Below are 17,736 nucleotides of genomic sequence, written 5' to 3' on the forward strand. Positions count from 1 at the left end.
TGCCTACACTGATTACAGCACCATAGAGCGCGGGCAGCACGAAGGGAATCGTTGGCGGACTGAAAAGGCTTCCTGTTACACCTGAGTCCTCCTGAGAGCACAAGCAACGTGGCCACCCCTCGTGGATAAATTCAGATTGTGAGCCACTGTGAGAAGTGGGGTAGCTTTTTCCCCTCGTGTTATGTCTCCTTTGAGATCTTTTAGATACGATTCCAAAATACAAAATTTTGTAGTTTGCCCTTCTCAGAATCTTCTCACACTTCACACACACAACTCACCCTCCGCAATCCTGACTCAGGTTTCCGCTCCCTACACAAGAAAGTCGGTCCTCACTCTGTTATCTCAAGCCTTGTAAGACCCAACTCCTAAGGTATTTAAGAAAGGAGTTCTTAAATACCCCAACCCCAACCCCGCTAATGGAGTGGAACTATGAGAGGCTTTCTAATCAGATCAGCACTCATTTCTTCACTCTCAGATGGCAAGTTGTACAGACACGGATGAAAACCAATGCTTGTGCAGCTGGGAAGGACAGGATGTACTTGGAGACTTGCTTCCCAGCTGGGCAGAAGGCCCTGCCCAGTCAGGAAAGGTAAATACCACATGCAAAGTGGAAAAAGAGACATAAGGACACTGTTTCCAAAGTCAGTTCCCTTTATTAAAGTGATTTCACAGACCAGAAATACAAAATAAAAGTAGAAATAGGCCCCTATGAGGAGCTGCAGGCCTGACTTCACAAGACCCCTGCTGCAGCCACGTGAACAGGACAGGAAGCAGCTTTAGCCCTACAGTCAGGAAAGGACGAGGACTTGGCTCCGCCAGCACGCGGACGAGAACACTCCTACCCAGTCTCTCTCCAGACTACAAGGAGCCATCCTGGCAAAGCAGCAGAGACGGGAGCCTCCTCCCTGCCTCGGAATGGGAGCCACCAGGAGCAGTTACTCAGACGCACAGAATCCAAGGACTGTGTGAGCGGCTGCTACCAGAGGAGCAGGGAGCCTAGAGATGCGGCAGGGCATGGGCGCAAATCTTCCTCCTCACTCATCAGAGCCTGAGGCAGAGTCCTCGGAGCTGGGAGGAGTACTGGCTAGTTCCTCTTCTTCAGAGTCCTGGAAAGCAAAGTTCTCATAGGTAAAGCTGTCCCAGCTACCTTCCCAGCACTTTGGTGAAGGCTTCCTAATGCCTACTTCCTCCTTCACCTCCTGCATTCATCAAAACCTCAGAAGTCACCTGTCCACTCTAACTCATTACTATAGACTAATAACCATACTGGGCCTTACCCACTCCCAACACACATGGCCCTCAACTCCTACACTACTGCCGTACCTCGCTCCGCCTCCTCTTCTTTTTGCTCTTGTTCTCCCCAGAAGAACTCTCATCACTGGACACGAACTCTCTGCTCTTGAAGCTCTCGCTTAGCTGCCTCGATGAAGATTTGGATGACGAGCCCCTGGAGGCGGTGGATTTCTTCTCCACCTTTGCTTTGACCTTCTTTTTCTTCTTGGACTTGTCCCTAGATTAGGAACGTGGAAAAGGAGCCAGGCCATTAGGCTCCCCATGCCATTACACAGGCCACATTTCTTCTGGCTTTAATGAGGATTTTCCCAGTACTGGCCACACTATTCTCAATGTGGCAAATGGAATGTCAGCTGTCAGCCCGAAGTGCTCCAAAGGAGAGGACCATGCAAAAGTACCCCAGGAAAACCAGGGTCATAGCCTGAGGCAACTCAGATGCAAAAATTAACCTCACATTTCTGTTTTATTTAAAAGCTAATGTGAGCTGTTAGGTTTCACAAATACTTTTTCTAAACTATCCCATTACTTCAAATAAAAGTGATGTAGGAAAATGGGCCAAATTTATCCCCCAACCTGAATACCCCAAACATCGCCCATACATGGCAATGTCATTTGGGGTTTATAAAGCACTACTCAAACTGCTGTCAAAAAACATGTACTACAATTCCCAATTCTGACCTGGAAAAAAAACCTGTTACAAAAGCAGTCATTGGCCATTCTGTTCCCAACACTCACCGTTTAGAAGATTCACCTCTTCCTCCTTCATACTCTTTCATGGCTTTTTCATATTCCCTCCTAGCATCCTCAGCCTTGCGGTCCCACTCCTGTCACAAACACAAATAGTCCTTTAGGCTGAGGCAAGCAGATCTACAGCTCCAGCTGTTCTAGGAGCAGCACACCCTGCACCCTACAAAGCCCTTCTTACCACCCCTTCTTCCCACTGCTACTTGCCTCTTTCTTCTCTTTGGACATGCCCTTCCAGATTTCGCCTGCCTTCTTGGAAAGGTCTGTGATGCTGATGCCAGGGTGGTCTGACTTGATCTTCTCTCGGCTGGCATTAAGCCACAACATATATGCAGACATAGGCCTCTTTGGGGCATTCGGATCTTTACCCTTCTTCACCTACAAGAGAAAGAACCCAAATGCCACCAGAAATCCACATCCCATAGCTACCCCAAGTTTCCCCAAAGAAATTATCTAGGATGGGAAGAGATGCAGGAGTTGCTAAACAGTGTCGGGCCATACAGTAACAGCCCTCGGGACAGGAGCCGCAGCTTTCCCTCCTCAAAGAGATCTGGAGCAGAGGCAGGGTGTCTCCTAATTCAGATTTAGAGACTTACATCTGGTCAGTGCTGAGAATAATCGACAATTGAGGGCTCAGTCCTCAGTTGTCGGAATAACTGTATCACCACGGCCAAGGAAAAACAGCTGAAGAAGGGAGCAGGAAGAATGAAGAGCCAGAGGAAAGGGAGGTGGGCGATGAAACAGTGGCACCAGACATATCATGGCTGCTGTGACTGTGAACACAGCTAGGATACTTGCCCAAGGCCTGTACAAGATCGGGCCCTGATACTGTATCACAGATGGGAAAGGCACACATGAGGGCTCACCCCTTCCAGAGGAGCTACATGCAGTTAATGGTTGCTAGGAGATGAGCCATTTTCTTCAGTGGTGCAGCCACTGATAAGTTCCTTCTGCTCCAGCAAATAACCCTCTTAGCCATACAAGCAATCCTAATAAACTCACAGGGTACAAAACAAAGTAAGAGGAAAGGGAACGAAAACAAATAGGGGTATGAATAATATCACAGTACACTAAATATATGTATAAAGTTGTCAAAATATTAAAATCAGACAAACTAAATGAAAAATAACAAAAAAAATTAGAAAATGCCTACCAAAGTGATAACCAGCCTACAAAAAGCAGCACAATCAACACCGTCTACTGTAGCAAACAGGAGAGAGGAACAGAAAATAGAGATACACACGCTCACACTCTCCAATCGGGAAGACCCTGTACCTCTGAAGATTTCTTGCGGCTTTTGCGATCCTTGGCCATCTTGGCCCTTTTGAGCTGTTTCCGCTTCTTCTCTTCCCGGTCACTGTCACCCTCATTACTAGAGGAGCTGGCAGAAGCGTTGGTGTCAAACCTGCCGGAGCAAGGCTGAGACTCAAGAAAGGAAGGTAGGATAGAGGTAGAAGGAACAGAAATCTTCACAGCTGCCCACAAAGGGCCAAGGGAGGGAGTCCCAAGGACAGCCTCCTCCAGTGAGGTCCGGCCCTTCACTAAGATGGCTTCAACATCCCTTCTCAGAGAGCAGCCACCAGTTATTTGTTGACTCAATCAATGAAGAACAAATGTTTCAGTGGGCTCTTCTGCTCCAATCCGGGTTCTCCTCCACTTCCGCCCTCCAGTACACAACATTGTCTCTTGCTAGCCTGCAGCACACCAAGTCTAAGCCATCACTCCATCTGGTCAAATCACCTTCGTTTACACTACAACCTTTCCTGACAGACAGCCCTAATGTGAGGAAGCCAGTCCCTGTGCCTAACTATTCTGTCCAATAGAGCAGACCACATCTCCTCTCCACACAGCTGCTGACACCTGCCCTCTGCTGAAAGGGTCTCAAGGCACTTCATAAGCATCTGTGTGTTAACCTCTGTGAGCAAAACTTGTGAACTTCTGAGGACATTCACAATTATAGTTTTGATTCTGATGCCCAATCTTTCTGGATCAACAGTCCCACTTTTCTGCAGGGACGAGCCTCCTGCCAACTTCAGGGTCTGAGGATGCTTCAGGAAGGAGCTTACCAGAGACCATGTTGTCCACTCTGGTGTTCACCAAGAGGTGCTTCTCTATGTTAAACTATCCACATTAAGCCTGCCTAGACCTTCTGAGGGGCATGGACTACACTTTCTAAGAAGGAAAGCAGAAGCAAAGCAGTTTCCCCACACCTGCTGAGCACCCAGATCCAGCAGTGCATATAGTCACCGCCATCCCCGCACTCTCCAGCCGCATACTTAAAAGCAGAGGCCAACCACGTGGAGCCAGTGAGTCTCTAACAGGGACAGTCACAAGTCTTGACTGATGGTCAGCAGCATAAGGGAACCACTGTCATTTGCAAGTGCAGACTCCCAGCATGCATAAGCATGAGGTCTCCTCCTACTCTTTCCATTCCGCTGGTTTCAAAGCATGCTACACTAAATTCCTGACACTTTCACAAAACTATATTGGGACATGAGAAATAAAGCTACAGGCCATAATCTTCTCCCTGCGAAGTCCAATCAAAACTCACTCCTCTGCCACGTCTTCCTCCTCTTCAACAGGATTGAAGGACTCATCTGAGAAAGAACACAGATGGCATCAGCTTCCACTGCAGTGGAAGTCCCACCCCTTACCCAGACAAGCAGCCCAGGCCCCAGCACAGAGGCTAGCCCACCAGTTTCTTCTCCTGATTCGTCACTGCTGTCATTGGCATTCTCCTCCCGGATCTTGCCCTCCTCCTTCATCCTCTCCAAATAGGCATCATGCTGGTCTTCATCAGAGTCGGCATAATCGTCATAGCTTGGGTTCATACCCTAGCCAGGGAAAGATGTATGTCAGCCATCATGTTCACGCCAGAACTCCTGAGCACTCAAAAGCATTTCCCCACACCTGTGAAATCAAGGCAGCAGCTCCCAGGAGACCCTGAGCGGGAATGTCCACGCAGCCAACATGCAGGGCCTACTGCACTGAGTTAATCCAAGCCCTCCCTTTCCTGGCCCCACAAGGGCTCCTAAGAGCCTGCATAGACTGATCTAAGGCCATGCAGAGAGAACCTGCTCAGGAAGGGGAAGGAGCCACACGCACCTCTTTTTTCTATAAGGGTAAGAAGAGAAGAAAGAGTGAAAAAGAAGCCACCAAGTCTCTGCTCCTTTCTCCTCTACAGAAAGAACAGGAGAGAGGCACATCCTTCCCACAGATACCTCTTTCAGTCCTCTGTTTTTGATGTTGAGCTTTTTCGCATTGACAAAATCGAACAGCTTTCCATATTCCTCCCTGTGAGGGGAGACAACAGCATAACTGATGGTTACAACCAACTCAGGAGGCTAAATGATGTTCTGATACCAACAGGCTGGGTGGGGCTAGAGCTCATGACTACACTACACAGGACATCGGTAGGCTGAATACAGCCCTGAAAAGTTCTGGAACAGAAAAGGCAGGCAGAGTACAGCTAGCCACCAAATAGGCACAAAGCAGGGCACTGTGGAAGGGGAGGTGTTCATGTTTTCACTGGTCTACACTCTACTCTTCACAGGACTGTGATGAGGGTTAAACACAAAGATATTGGTTAAGTGTTTATCCCACAGCTAAGTACTCAATAAGCATTAGCTGCTATGTTCCTGGGCACAGGGCTCATTCTGGGAAAGAAAGAGATAATATTTCCACCCTGGGGGAGCACAGAAGAATGGGCTAGAACCAACACACAGTTTTCGTAATATAAAAAAATAACTTTTCTGAACCCAGGGTCTGAGTACTTGAAGGATCAGATCTCGGATAAATTGAAAGAAAAATTCAACTTAGCTAGGAAAGTCAAATTATAAATTATAGCCCCAGAGAGGACCTGCCAGGCGGAGCTTCCCAGCAGCTGGGGGCGGGGCAGGAGAACCAGGAGGGCAGGAGGAGGCTCTCACCGCTCTATGCTGCTGAAGGTGTACTGGGTGCCCTGCTTGGTCTCAATCTCAAAGTCGAAGGAGCGGGTGGTGGTGGTGCCGCGGGCGAAGTTGACGAAAGAGATCTCATCGAAGCGTATGTGCACAGGGGGCTTGTGCACGTAGATGAAGCCCCGCTCCAGCGGGTACAGGAGCCCTGAGCTGGCCTTATAGGAGCAGGTGATACACTGGGCCCCGGAGTGCCTGAGGACGACACAGGGAGCCTGATCAGCAGAGACCACAGTAGAGCCCGAGGGTACAGCAGGCTCCCAGAAGTCACTCCCCCTAAGGTGCTGGGCATCACAACAAGGGCACCCGGGCTCCTGCTTAGAGCATGCCCGTCACAGAAAAGGTTCTTCTACTAAGATGACAGGACACTTCCCACCCCACCCCCTTCCTCAGGGCAGGACCTCGGCCACATCCTTACCCTTGGAAGTTGCCGGGGACTGTGATTTTCCGGTTTACAAGTGCTTTCATGACCCGGCTGACCATCTCATAGAGGGATCCTGACATGTTCTTGGTGAGCCGACCCTCAAAGCGTTTCTCCACTTCCTCCCTACAAACAGGGCAAGATGGAGTCCAAAGGCAGGCCTGCCTCCTGCATGCATAGTGGCAGGAAACAAGCACAACGGGCCACTCACTCGTTCATGTTGAGTGTCAAGGAGATGTCCTCATCCTTGGAGAAGAGGAGGATCAGGAAGTGGTAACGGGTTTGGCCCTGCTTAATAGGAGGATCCAGGCTGATCTGATAAAGACAAGTAGACAAGGCTGTTGAGCTCCAGGTGATTAAGCAATACAGAACTCTAGGCATCAGTAACCTTGTTAAAGAGAGGGGAAAAACCAGGCACCCCAAGGGGGTTTGCTCACCACAAAGAACATCTGTCTCTGATCCTTGTGGGGCAGCAGGAAGAGACGGAGAACTGTAGTATAGGGGATCTTGTAGTCAAAGGTCTTGCCATGCAGGTGTAGGAAGGTGGGGTAGATCCGGATATCATAGCGACCACGAGGAGTCAAGCACTGCAGCTCCCGGAAGATGCAGATGGCATCTCCAGTAGCCTGGATCACATCTGCCTTTGACAGAACGTTCTGGGCAAAGGCCTGCAAACACACGTGGGTAATCAACCAGCAGGCCTCTGCTCCCAGGCCTGCCAGCCAAAGCCCATTCAGCAACATCTAGCAGTCCAATGAGCAGAAGCCTCACCTCCACAGGGTCCACACCATCTTCCTGCGTGGGAGGGACATAGAAGCGCACCTCCATGAGAGACACTTCGGCATCATCATTCTGGTGAAATTCCAGGGTCACCTCATTCTTGCCCGTAGTACACTGGGACACATTGCTTAGGGGTATCTCAAAGACTGGTTGATCACCAATGTCAAAAGACAGCAGCTGTCCTGTGAGGACAGGGCTCATCAGACTGCACACTCCTCCCCCAGAGTCTACAGAAGCATGCCACCAGCCCTGAGGTCCAGGACCGAGGATTGGAGGACCAGCCACAGTGCCTACTGAGACTGCATGCTAGATAAATACATGCTAACACACAAGCTGGAATTACAAATCAGAGCAAAGAGTAGAACAGACAACAGCTGAGGCCCTTCTTCCTCCCACCTTCTCCCCATTTCTCTGTTTTCCTCACTCACCACCAAACTTCACTGTCCCCCAGTTCCAGCCCTTCACACACAGATCCTTCTCCATTAGCTCGAGGCGATAGTGAGTTTTGAAGAAATCAGAGAGTTTCTCAAACTCCTGTAAATGAAAAGGAGAAAGTGCAATCCCAGTGAAACCCTCTGGGACTTAACACAACTTAAAGGTCCTGAGATTCTTTAGTTCAGGGGAAGTTCACCAATATATCCCTTCTCAGAAACCACACCTGAGATTATCAACTCTAAAACTGCTTAAAAACAACTTTACTTTGTCTCTGGGACCCAGATGCCTTCAGCCCCACAAGAACCATCAAGTCTAGACTGCAAGCTTGGCTCTGGCATCCAGAACCCTGTAAGAGCCTCAGCTTGCAGATCTCAGGGGTCTCCTTCCAAACCTTCTTCCTTCTCTTCACCTTTACTCTTAAAGCCGTGTAAGTGCCAGACACGTGCTGGTTCAGTGGTTAAGAGTACTTGTTCTTGCCAAAGACCTGGGTTTGTTCCCAGCACCCCACAGGGCGGATCACAACTGTCTGTAACTCCAGTTCCAGGTGACTTAGTGCCTTCTTGTGAACTTTTAGGGCAACAGGCATGCACATGGTACACCAGTATACATGCTAGGAAAGCGTCATACATACAATTTTTAATAAATAAAAATATTTTTGTTGCCTTTTATTGCTGGGCCTCCAGCTAGGAGTAGTAAAGAAACTTACATTCCCAGATGTATATATCACCTTGTTGTTTTTAAACTTTGTGAAGTGCTCTTTGGATGAAGGTGGATATTAAAACCAAGGAACTCAAGCAGCTCACAATAGAAAAGCAAAAGCCTATAGCACCAAGCTAAGATTCTGAACCAGGACAGAAGGAGCAAATTGAAAACATTATATAAATTACGATGGTAGAAAACATTCCAAAGTCCAGGCACAAAGAAATTAACAGGACATGGGCACTGAGTACAGAACACTAGTTTTTTGTTCAAGAGTCACCAACAGGAGATGGCGTGATTATCAGAGGCACACCAACTGTCTCTAGAAGATTAAACATGAACGAAACAGGCAGTTACAAACGGAGAGGGTCACAGCAGCCAGCTCTCTCACCGATTCTCGGAAGCCATCGTATTTGTAGACATGCCCATTCTTTGTGAGCAGTTTAAGTCCATGGCCCAAAGCTACCCGGCGCCAGATGCCTTCTGTCAACTCCCCAGCCTGGATGTTGTCCACTTTGCCCGTCTTGCTGTTCTTAAAGATGATACCCTGCCGGCTCAATCGCAGCCTCCCATCATTCTGCCCAAAACACAGACCCAAATTCAGAACAGGACACAGTGTGTAGAGGGTCCATCTTACCCCTCACCCATTTGGTGCTGCAAGCTGGCCAGATTACCAAGGGAAAAGCAACAGGTAAAGTGGTGAAACCACGTCAAAAGACAAAAGAAACAGCAAAGCAAGACTGCAAGCTTGGCTCTGGCATCCAGAACCCTGAAAGGGCCTCAGTTTTTAACACAGGGATTCAGGATACAACTACACATGCAATCTCTTCAAACTCAAGATCAGTAACTTTCAGACTTTGCTGCTGTTTTCAATCTGGAAAACACCAGATACACTGTTTCCAAAGTAGTAGTCAGAATTAAGTTTTTGTTAATGGACACAAACTCTTCCCTCTCTCTGCCTTTATTAAAAGCCCAAGCCATTCTCACCATGGACCCTTTCACCTCCTGGAAGATGTCGTTGAACTCCAGTGTCTCTGCCATGTTCACCTGCCCGTGTCGGCCCGAGCACAGAGCCCTAGGCACCAGAGAAAACGAACCCTTTTCTGTGAACTGGGCCCCAATTCCTGGTTAGGTGTGCAGATGTTCACCAGTGTGGGAATCTGAATTCGGGAAGGAGATTGATAAGCAAGAAAAGACGCCACCTTACTCCGCTCGCCCATGGGTAGCTGTGCCTGGAATGTCTCAAGTTCTCCACTGCCTGGGGAATCTTACAGACCGGCTCTGCAGCGCTCCTGAGGCCAAGGCCCAGGACCCTAGGTGCAGAACCAGGCCTGTAGTGGCGCTCACACCCCAACCCGACATCCTCTCCGGACGTTCCACCGACAGGCACGGCAACAATCGGCGGAACCCTGGGACCTGCTCTGAGAGCGCACCTCAACTCCGCTCAGAGTAGTGTCCCGATCCCAGCGATCCCACCACCCCCAGGACCCCTGGACCCACGCTTCTCCCCCTCCTTTAAAATGGATTCGCCCACTGCCGGCGAATTTGAACGCGGAACGATCCACACTGAGCGTCCGCGGGGGAGCGGGGCCCATGCACACCCGGGGCCCGGGGATCGCGACCACCCACCTCTTCCACCTCTTCGAGCTGCAGCCTCGCGACCGCACAGCGCCGGGGGTGGGCGCAGGGGTACGCGGGGGAGGGGGTGGGGCACGGGGGAGGGGGTGCCGGGGAAGCTTTTCCCGCGTGCGCGGTCCCGCGTCCCGCCACCGGAAGTTGCGTACGGACCATAGAGAGGAAGACCTGGCTAGAAGATCACCATCCGGGCCGACCAACGAGACTGTCGCCTAGAGCGTCGGCACTCTGTGCGGCCAGAGCGTTGGACTTGCTGTGCAATCCCACGCGGCTGAATTCTTGGCTAGAAAACGGGAGCGCTCTTTAGAAAGTTACAGGCTGCTCTTCAAAGAGTAGATTCCGAAGGGAAATTATGCAGTTTTATCAGGCTTTCAGGTTCGTATGTGTGTTGAAATCATGCACGTCCTTCCCTCCTGTAAAATAGTCTGGGAAGGAGTCTGATGAACAAGAAAAATACAGAGCTGTAGCCAGAAATGACTCCCCGACTGAGCTGCAAAGGAAATGCGGATGTCGCTTTCCAGCTGTACCCTGGCAAATGGATCAGATCCTTTCTGAAATGAGTTCACCTTCCAACCCCAACACTAGCTCATCCATATCTCTAATTTGTGGGTTCTTGGGAAGAGCCTAGCAGATGGCTGCATTAAGTTCAAGTGCTGGTGTCAGATTTACCTTTGAGCCAGAACTTACTTGAAATCACATCAGCCTCAGTTGGCAGAGGCCCTGATGGCCTCACATAGCACCAGAGAGCATCTTGCAAAATTTGAAGCCAGGTCTGAAAGAGATGCTTTTGTTTCTCCCTCCTTTCCTCATTTTGCAGATGAGAAAAATTAGACCCATGGAAGATTTGCCCAGGCTGTCAGTGCATTGGCATCAAAGATGGAACCTAGAAATTAAATTTTTTTTTTAACATCAACCTTTTATCATAATCACAAGGGTCCAAGGTTTATAGTGATTACTAGCATATGCCCTGCATAAAGAAAGGATATTTAAACTCACAGTTTCCCTGGCTTGCTAACTCATAAAATATGAGATAGTCAAAGTGCATTCTTGTCATCCAGTACTTGTGGCTTTAACCACCGGGTTAAATACTGCTTAGCACCACAAGCAGTTTAGCAAGCACTGTTTAGCACCGCGCTTAAGATATGTAATGAGAACCTATTGGTTCTTTGTTCGTTTGTTTGTTTTTAAATGTAAAAACATTTTAAATTTTATGTACTCACTTTTCAACCTGACCTCAGCCCCCTCCCTCCTCTCCTCCCAGTCTTGCCTTTACATCCCCTCCCCCCCGTAAAAACACTTTTTAATTTAATTTAATTTAATTTTTTCTCATCTCAGTTTCCGAGTAAGGGAATCAGGGGCTTCCTCTGTCATGAACTCAGTTGCCTTCTCTTTGATCATTTTACCCTGGCAATGTGGCCTTGCCAGGCCACAGAGGAAAGAGGGGGATACAGTCAGGATATAAAATAAATAAATTGTAAAAGATGAGAACCTATTGTTAATGCAGCACATTTCTAGGATTTGCGGAAACTATTGAAGATGACTAACCTTTCAGGGGCCCCAACCTTTCAGGGGCACATACCCTAACAAAAGATTTGAGTAACCTTAGGGTAAAAGAGAGAAATTTTGGTAATTTCTGTACAACCAGAAGAGTTTCAACCCCTGCTGTCAATTGGAGTTAGAAATAAGTGACTTTCCACTTTGCAGTAGTAAAACCTGTAATCACAGCACTCCGAGACGAGGGCAGAAGGATTGTGAGTTTGAAAAATAGCAACACAGCAAGTTTGAGACTAGTTGGGCAACAGTGAGATTCTGGAGGGCAGAGAGGAGAAGATGGTAGGAAATGTGTAACTCTTCCTCCCAGGAGACTTAGGATTGTCAAGAACCCTTTCTCCCCATTTGTGCTATTAGCTAGAAATAAGCAGACACTCAAAGTGGAATTCTTGGCTTAGGCAAATGCGATAACTCAGGAATGGGCCGTTACAGGGGGCTTTGGAGAATACGAAGCAGCTGGCAAGCTGTGGTAGAGACACAGCATAAGAGAACAGAATAGAAACAGTAGACAGAGTGCAGATAAAACATGAGTCCCAGAGGGCCATAGCCAGCTGCATCCCAGGCAATCTGGAGCCCGAGATTGGAGACCCCACCCCTGCTGTGACATCACAGGGGAGTGGAGCGGAGACGAATAAAAAGGTGGTCCGCCGCCCTGGCCCTGGACTGTTAGCAACCAGAGTGTCAAGAGGAGAAAGAGACTAGGCACTGGGCTACAGCTGCCTGGCTTACAGGAACTGGCTCTCTTCCTCAAGCCCCACTAAGCGGCTGCCCACTCCAGGCCTTAATCTCTGTCTCCCAATCCAGAGGTCCTCCTTGAGCTGCCATCCACAGCCCTTCCGAGTGGCTGTGAGCACTTTCGCAGTATGAACTGTATATCAGACTTCTTCACCTACGAGACTACCAAGTCGGTGGTGGTGAAAAGTTGGACCATTGGGATCATCAACCGAGCTGTCCAGCTGCTGATTATCTCCTACTTTGTGGGGTGAGTCCATGGTCCCGGGAAAGGAGGGCTTGCTGATGTCCTTCCCTCTCTCTCTCAAGAATGCGCTGCAGCTTCCAGACTTTCTCCTTAGGGAAACACTTTGATTTGTGGGAGCCACATCCTCGGGACTGGCCTCTGCCACTCTCATCTAGACCCGTTCTCAGGTGGATTATTTTGCACAGTAACTTGTCCAAGGATATGGGTATATTCCCTGGGCAGGAAAGGACCCACATGATCCATCTTCCCAAGCCAAAAGAAAAAAAAAAAAAAGAATGGTAGACCCTTCCACACATTTTTTTTTTTCTTTTGTCTCAACTGAGTCTTTGGAGTCTCAGACAGAGAAAAGAACACAGGAAGAAGATTCTGAAACCAGAGAGAGGGGTGAATGCTGCATGGAAGAGCCAGCTGGGAGGAAAGGAGAACACTGGCTTTAGTTAGAGTTAGGAATTCCTTTCTTCCATGGGCTAGATGGTGAGAGCTTAAAAAAGCAAGAGATCCTTGCTCTTGGAGAGTAGGACAAAGGAGGGAGAGAGAGGTACAAACACACTCAAGGACAGAGGGGCCAAAGAGAAAAGTGCCTTTTCTGACTTAGTGTGGGGCTCTTCCCCAAGAAGGCAGAAATGATATCCATTGCTGAAAACATAAATTCTAATCTCTACCTGACTGTATCGTAAGACTCATGCTAGGGGTTGCTCAAGGGCCAGCAAGGTCCAAACACCATCATCCCTGCACACATACAAAAGAACTTGAGCAAACAATGGCTGGGAGGGAAACACAGGTCTGTCCTTCTTGCAGTCATTTCTGCACACTGGTTGGCACCAGGAAATGCAGGCAAAAACCTCAAGGGTTTTCTTTCCTGGCTTGTGGGTCTGTGGTCACTTACTGTTCCTTGAGACAATGAGTCTGTTTATGAAAGACAGAAAGCCACTGACTAGGTCATGAGTTAATTCAGGCAAAATCAAAGAATGCATCCTGTGTGCATGCAGCTGGAGCTGAAAGGTTGGAGTAGTGTTGGGAGGTTGGATGTGTGGGTAGATGGGCAGGTGTGGTTTTTTAAAAGCGATTTTTATTTCATGGGTTTGATGAGATTCTGTAGGCTTTGGTATAGCCTTGTGCAGACATCAGAAGGCATTCAAGCTATGGAGTAGGATTAAATGGCCTTGAAACTGCTTTCCTATATTGAAGTTTTGAGGGAGGTGTTTAGAAATGTTCCATGGCCCTTTCTTCAAATTTGGCTCAAAACTGGTTTCTTTTTGGTTGGCTAGTTTGCTTAGTTTTTGTTTTTTAAGACAGTCTTGTCTATCTAAGCCTTGCCTTGAACTGACTACGAAGGTTAAGATGTCCTTGAATTCTTAATCCTGGCACTAAAATTGCAGGTGTGGGCCACCACATCCAGGTTATGACAGGTTGAACCCGGGGCTCTGTGCATAGTATGTGAGCACTCTTCCCGCTGAGCTATCTCCTCAGCCTGAGTTGGCTCTGAAGCATTCTGTGCTCGCGTATATATTCCCTGCTTGATGTTGATAGCCACAGGATGGTATATTGGTCCAAATGAATCCAGGAGCTTTTTCAGCACATTCCTAACCTGGCCTGGCTCTCCTGGCTTCAGGCGGACATTGATGGAAGACAGAGACAGCCCTCTCCTGGACTAGCCCCCTCCCTTAGCCCTGCACTGCCCTTGGCTGCCCCTCATCAGGATCAGATTGAATCCACCAGTGCTGAGGCCTTGATCCAGCCTGCTCATGGGAGCATGAGAGAGGCTCTTTGGCGTCTTCATACGCAACCCCATCCATCTCGCAGCCTGACAGCTCCCCGTAGACCAGCGCTTGCAGTTACATCAGCACACTTGACAGCCCAGCCCTCTGGCCCAAGCCCATCTCTGTTTATAGGAGCCTAAACACCATGTGACTCCATGAATCCATTGTGGTTAATTTAGCAAACGTGCATCAAGCATCCCTTCATGCCAGGCATTACTGTGCACTGGACAAAAGCAGACAGGGTCTTTATCCTGTGAGCGTCGTGCCCATTGCTGTGGCAGGAAGTGGATATTAATCCAGCAATCCTCACAAACAAATGCAAAGTTTTAACTGTGTCTAACATATGCACAACACCAAAAGTACTGCCACTCAGAAGCCCTTAGCTTTGTGAGAGGAGTTTTCTGGAAATGCCTTATCCTACCCAGGTTCTGAAGGATGAGTAGAAGCAACCAGATGAGCAAAAGGAAGGAAGAAGTCCCAAGGCAAAGTGCCCACCTCTGTGGAGGGAAAGAGCCTGGTCTGTGGAAGGAAGAAAGGAAGTTTCTGCGAGTAGAGGCTGGAGTGTAGAAAGATCCCTGGAAGCAGAGGTCAGACCTGGCGTCCTACGAGAGAGCTTTTGTTTTCAAGGCAGAGTAAAGGCTAAGAAGGAAGTTACCGGCACAGTTCAACCCGTGTGTATGGCTGAGGCCAAGGAAGAGAACCACAGTCAGCTCTGAGCTGTCTGCTCTGTCCGCGGAGTAAAGCGAGTAGGAGTGGACGTGGGAAAGCCTGTAGGAGAGAAAACTACCTAGACTCAGTAGAATTTGAAAGGGTTTTTTTTTCCATTTTATTTTATTCATTTTGCGGGGGGGAGGGTAGTGCCTGGGTATGTGTAGAGGTCAGAGAACGGGGGGCGGGGTGCATTTCTCTCCTCAGCATGTGAGTTTCAAAGATGGAACTCCTGTCCTCACACTTGGCATACCTCTACGCACTGAGCCAACTAGCCTGTCTGCCCCTTGAAAGGATGTTTTATGCTCTGCTGTTGGCACTTCACTAATACCTGACTCTTTCCCTGTTAGTTTCTGCCAGGGAGACAGGCCACACAGCCTCACCTAGGAAGGGTGTACCATGAACCAAGTATTCCCCTACACACCCACAGCAGCACACCACCCAAGCACCTAGGCTCTAGCCTCAGTTACGTGCTGTGGGTGCCACCACTTCCCCCAGAGTGTACCAGAGGCGGGGAACACCCGAGGCTCCTTGTCGGCACACTAGGTGACATGCTGGTAGGATCAGTTGGAACCCCCAGATAGAAAGGGGGCTGACAGCCATGGGAGCCTTCTTCTCCCTACACCACAGCCTCAGCCTTGAACTACCTGGTCTGACATCCTTGCTTTGATACCACCTTGATGCAGACCTGTGAGTCTAGGAAATGGGTGTGAGAGTACCTCCTGCCAGGGTGTTCTGGGATGGCACATGCCACATGCCCTTCCTTAGTTATATGTGGGAACTACTGCTGTTTCTGGACCCTCTGCCATGCCTCCCTCTTTCCCTCTGCCCAGCTCACACCTTCCTAAGAGACCCCTTTCCTCTGACACACACAACACACACATTTCACACCCACTCCCTGGCTTCCTCCTCCTTGACTCCCTGGGTATAGACGGGAGGGTGTTGGGCCTCTTTCCTGCACATCCCACCTGCCAAGGAGCTGCCACCGCCTTCCGCTCTATAAATAATAAACCAGAAATATGAGGAAGAAAAAAGAAGTCAGAGCAGCAGAGTAAATGCCAAGAATCAGAGGCTCAGGCCTGCTCCATCTCCTAAGTCCTGGCCTCTAGAGACAGCCTTAGCCCCTCTGTTCTGGAAATGAAGCATCTCCGCACCTTCCATTGCTAGCTACCCTTATGACGTCCTCAGCCCCTTGGGGCGACTGAAATTCTTCCATTTGTTAACTCAGAGAGAATACTAATGTGGCCTCTCCTCCCTACTGGGCATACAAGGAGTCTTAAAGGAAGAGAAGGAGGAGACTGGTTAATGTTTCTCCACCCCACACCCCTGCTTCCTGAGACCTTCCTGAGGTAAGGGATGCTCTTCTGTCAGCAAAGCAGGGGCCTGACCCGAGGCAGAGTGAGAGACCTACAGTGGGATGGCTGGGGGTGATCCAGAGCACGTCACCCTGTCTGGAACCTGCTTGCCAGCTGTGTGACTCTGAGCAAGTGTGTGTCCTTCTATGTCTGTTTCTCTGTGAGTGTCATAATAGCAGAACACAGCTGTCACATTGTTAAGGCTTTATGGAAGAGGCCAGCAGTGTCACAGTGTTGGCTGTATGATATGACACTCTGGACACTCTTCGCATCTACAAATGTACCTGACTTTAAGGACAAGGCACTGGCCTCAAAGAACCTTTTTTTAAAGTTCAAAAGCAAGAAACATGTCCATCTGATGACCGTGCTCACGGAGTGCTGAGCCCTGTCTGGACTGCAGCTTACTTTCTGGTGAATGTTCAACAGCAGCCATCATCTTGGCTGAACCAGGGAGTCAGCCCCAGACTCATTCCCCGTCATTCCAGAGGGCATGAGGCCATGAGCCGATGGTGCTCTTTCAGATCACCTTCCATGGATTCTGTAACAAGATGCTGCCTTCCTCTCTGTTAGAATATAACATGGTGAATGGGACCTTAATGAAATCCTCCCCTTCAAAAAATAAAAAAAGGAAAACCATTACAAGAGCGAACGGTAAAGCAAACAGCGCTGCAGACTCCTGAAAGGCGTGGCACTCAGAGCGTTTCACAAGCATGTGGCTGATGCTTAATGGAGCATTAGCCAACTCGCCCGCTACGAGGCAGCCACGGTAAAGCAGGTAACAGGTCTGAAGCCATTTGGCAGAGCTGTAACTCCACCCTCTTTCTCTCATGCAGGAAAGCATTCAGAATCCAAGGAGATGATACTACAAAAAAGGAAGCATATAACTGTGAGATGGTTACGCTAATTAGTCTAATAGACTCGTTCTGCTCATTCTGTCGTGTATACATGACCACAACACTCACACTGTGCCCCATAGACACAGGCAAGCGTTACTTGCCAATGAAAAGTTAAAACAGTCACTGGGAAGATGGCGGAATGGGTAAAGTCCTTTCAGGGTCAAGGACTTGAGTTCAGTTCTCAGGACTTGTGTGGAAAAGCCATGGCATGTGTTTCTAATCCTGGCACTGGAGAAATGCAGACAAGTGGATCTCGGGGATTTGCTGACCAGTCAGTCTAGATTAGTGGGTGAGTTCTGGGTAAAAGCGAGAGGCCCCGTCTAAGAGATGGGTGGGTAGGTAGATGGATGGGTGAGAGAATGGGTGGGTAATTGGGTTGGTCAGTGGATGAAGGAGAGAATGGGTGGGTGGATGGATGGAGCAATGATTGGGAGGATGGATGGGTGGATGGATGGTTAGGCTTGGAAGAGGGCCTATATGTAAAGCTATCTTCCACCAAGCCTGAAAACCTGAGTTCATTCACC

At 49.0% G+C, this 17,736-nt stretch overlaps 2 protein-coding genes across 2 annotated transcripts in view; one reads left to right on the forward strand and one right to left on the reverse strand.

The window, feature by feature from the left end:
* Positions 1-633: 633 nt before the first annotated feature.
* On the reverse strand, positions 634-10,093 carry Ssrp1 (structure specific recognition protein 1). The gene is made up of 17 exons (XM_021642865.2): positions 9,958-10,093; positions 9,316-9,488; positions 8,720-8,905; positions 7,623-7,728; positions 7,186-7,376; positions 6,852-7,082; positions 6,626-6,729; positions 6,412-6,540; positions 5,967-6,188; positions 5,259-5,331; positions 4,733-4,871; positions 4,589-4,634; positions 3,313-3,442; positions 2,245-2,415; positions 2,029-2,117; positions 1,324-1,510; positions 634-1,106 (listed from the first exon to the last, which is right to left on the reverse strand). The coding sequence occupies exons 2-17, from the start codon at positions 9,367-9,369 to the stop codon at positions 1,035-1,037; spliced, it is 2,130 nt and encodes a 709-aa protein (XP_021498540.1). The 5' UTR covers positions 9,370-9,488; positions 9,958-10,093; the 3' UTR covers positions 634-1,034.
* A 2,103-nt stretch (positions 10,094-12,196) lies between these two features.
* Positions 12,197-17,736, forward strand: part of P2rx3 (purinergic receptor P2X 3) — a 33,035-nt gene continuing 27,495 nt past the window's right edge. The window contains exon 1 of the mRNA XM_021642864.2: positions 12,197-12,496. Coding sequence (XP_021498539.1) covers positions 12,378-12,496 — 119 coding nt within the window. The 5' untranslated portion in view covers positions 12,197-12,377. The remainder of the gene's footprint in view (positions 12,497-17,736) is intronic.

This window comes from Meriones unguiculatus, chromosome 8 (genome assembly GCF_030254825.1).
Source record: "Meriones unguiculatus strain TT.TT164.6M chromosome 8, Bangor_MerUng_6.1, whole genome shotgun sequence".
Classification (NCBI taxonomy): domain Eukaryota; kingdom Metazoa; phylum Chordata; class Mammalia; order Rodentia; family Muridae; genus Meriones; species Meriones unguiculatus.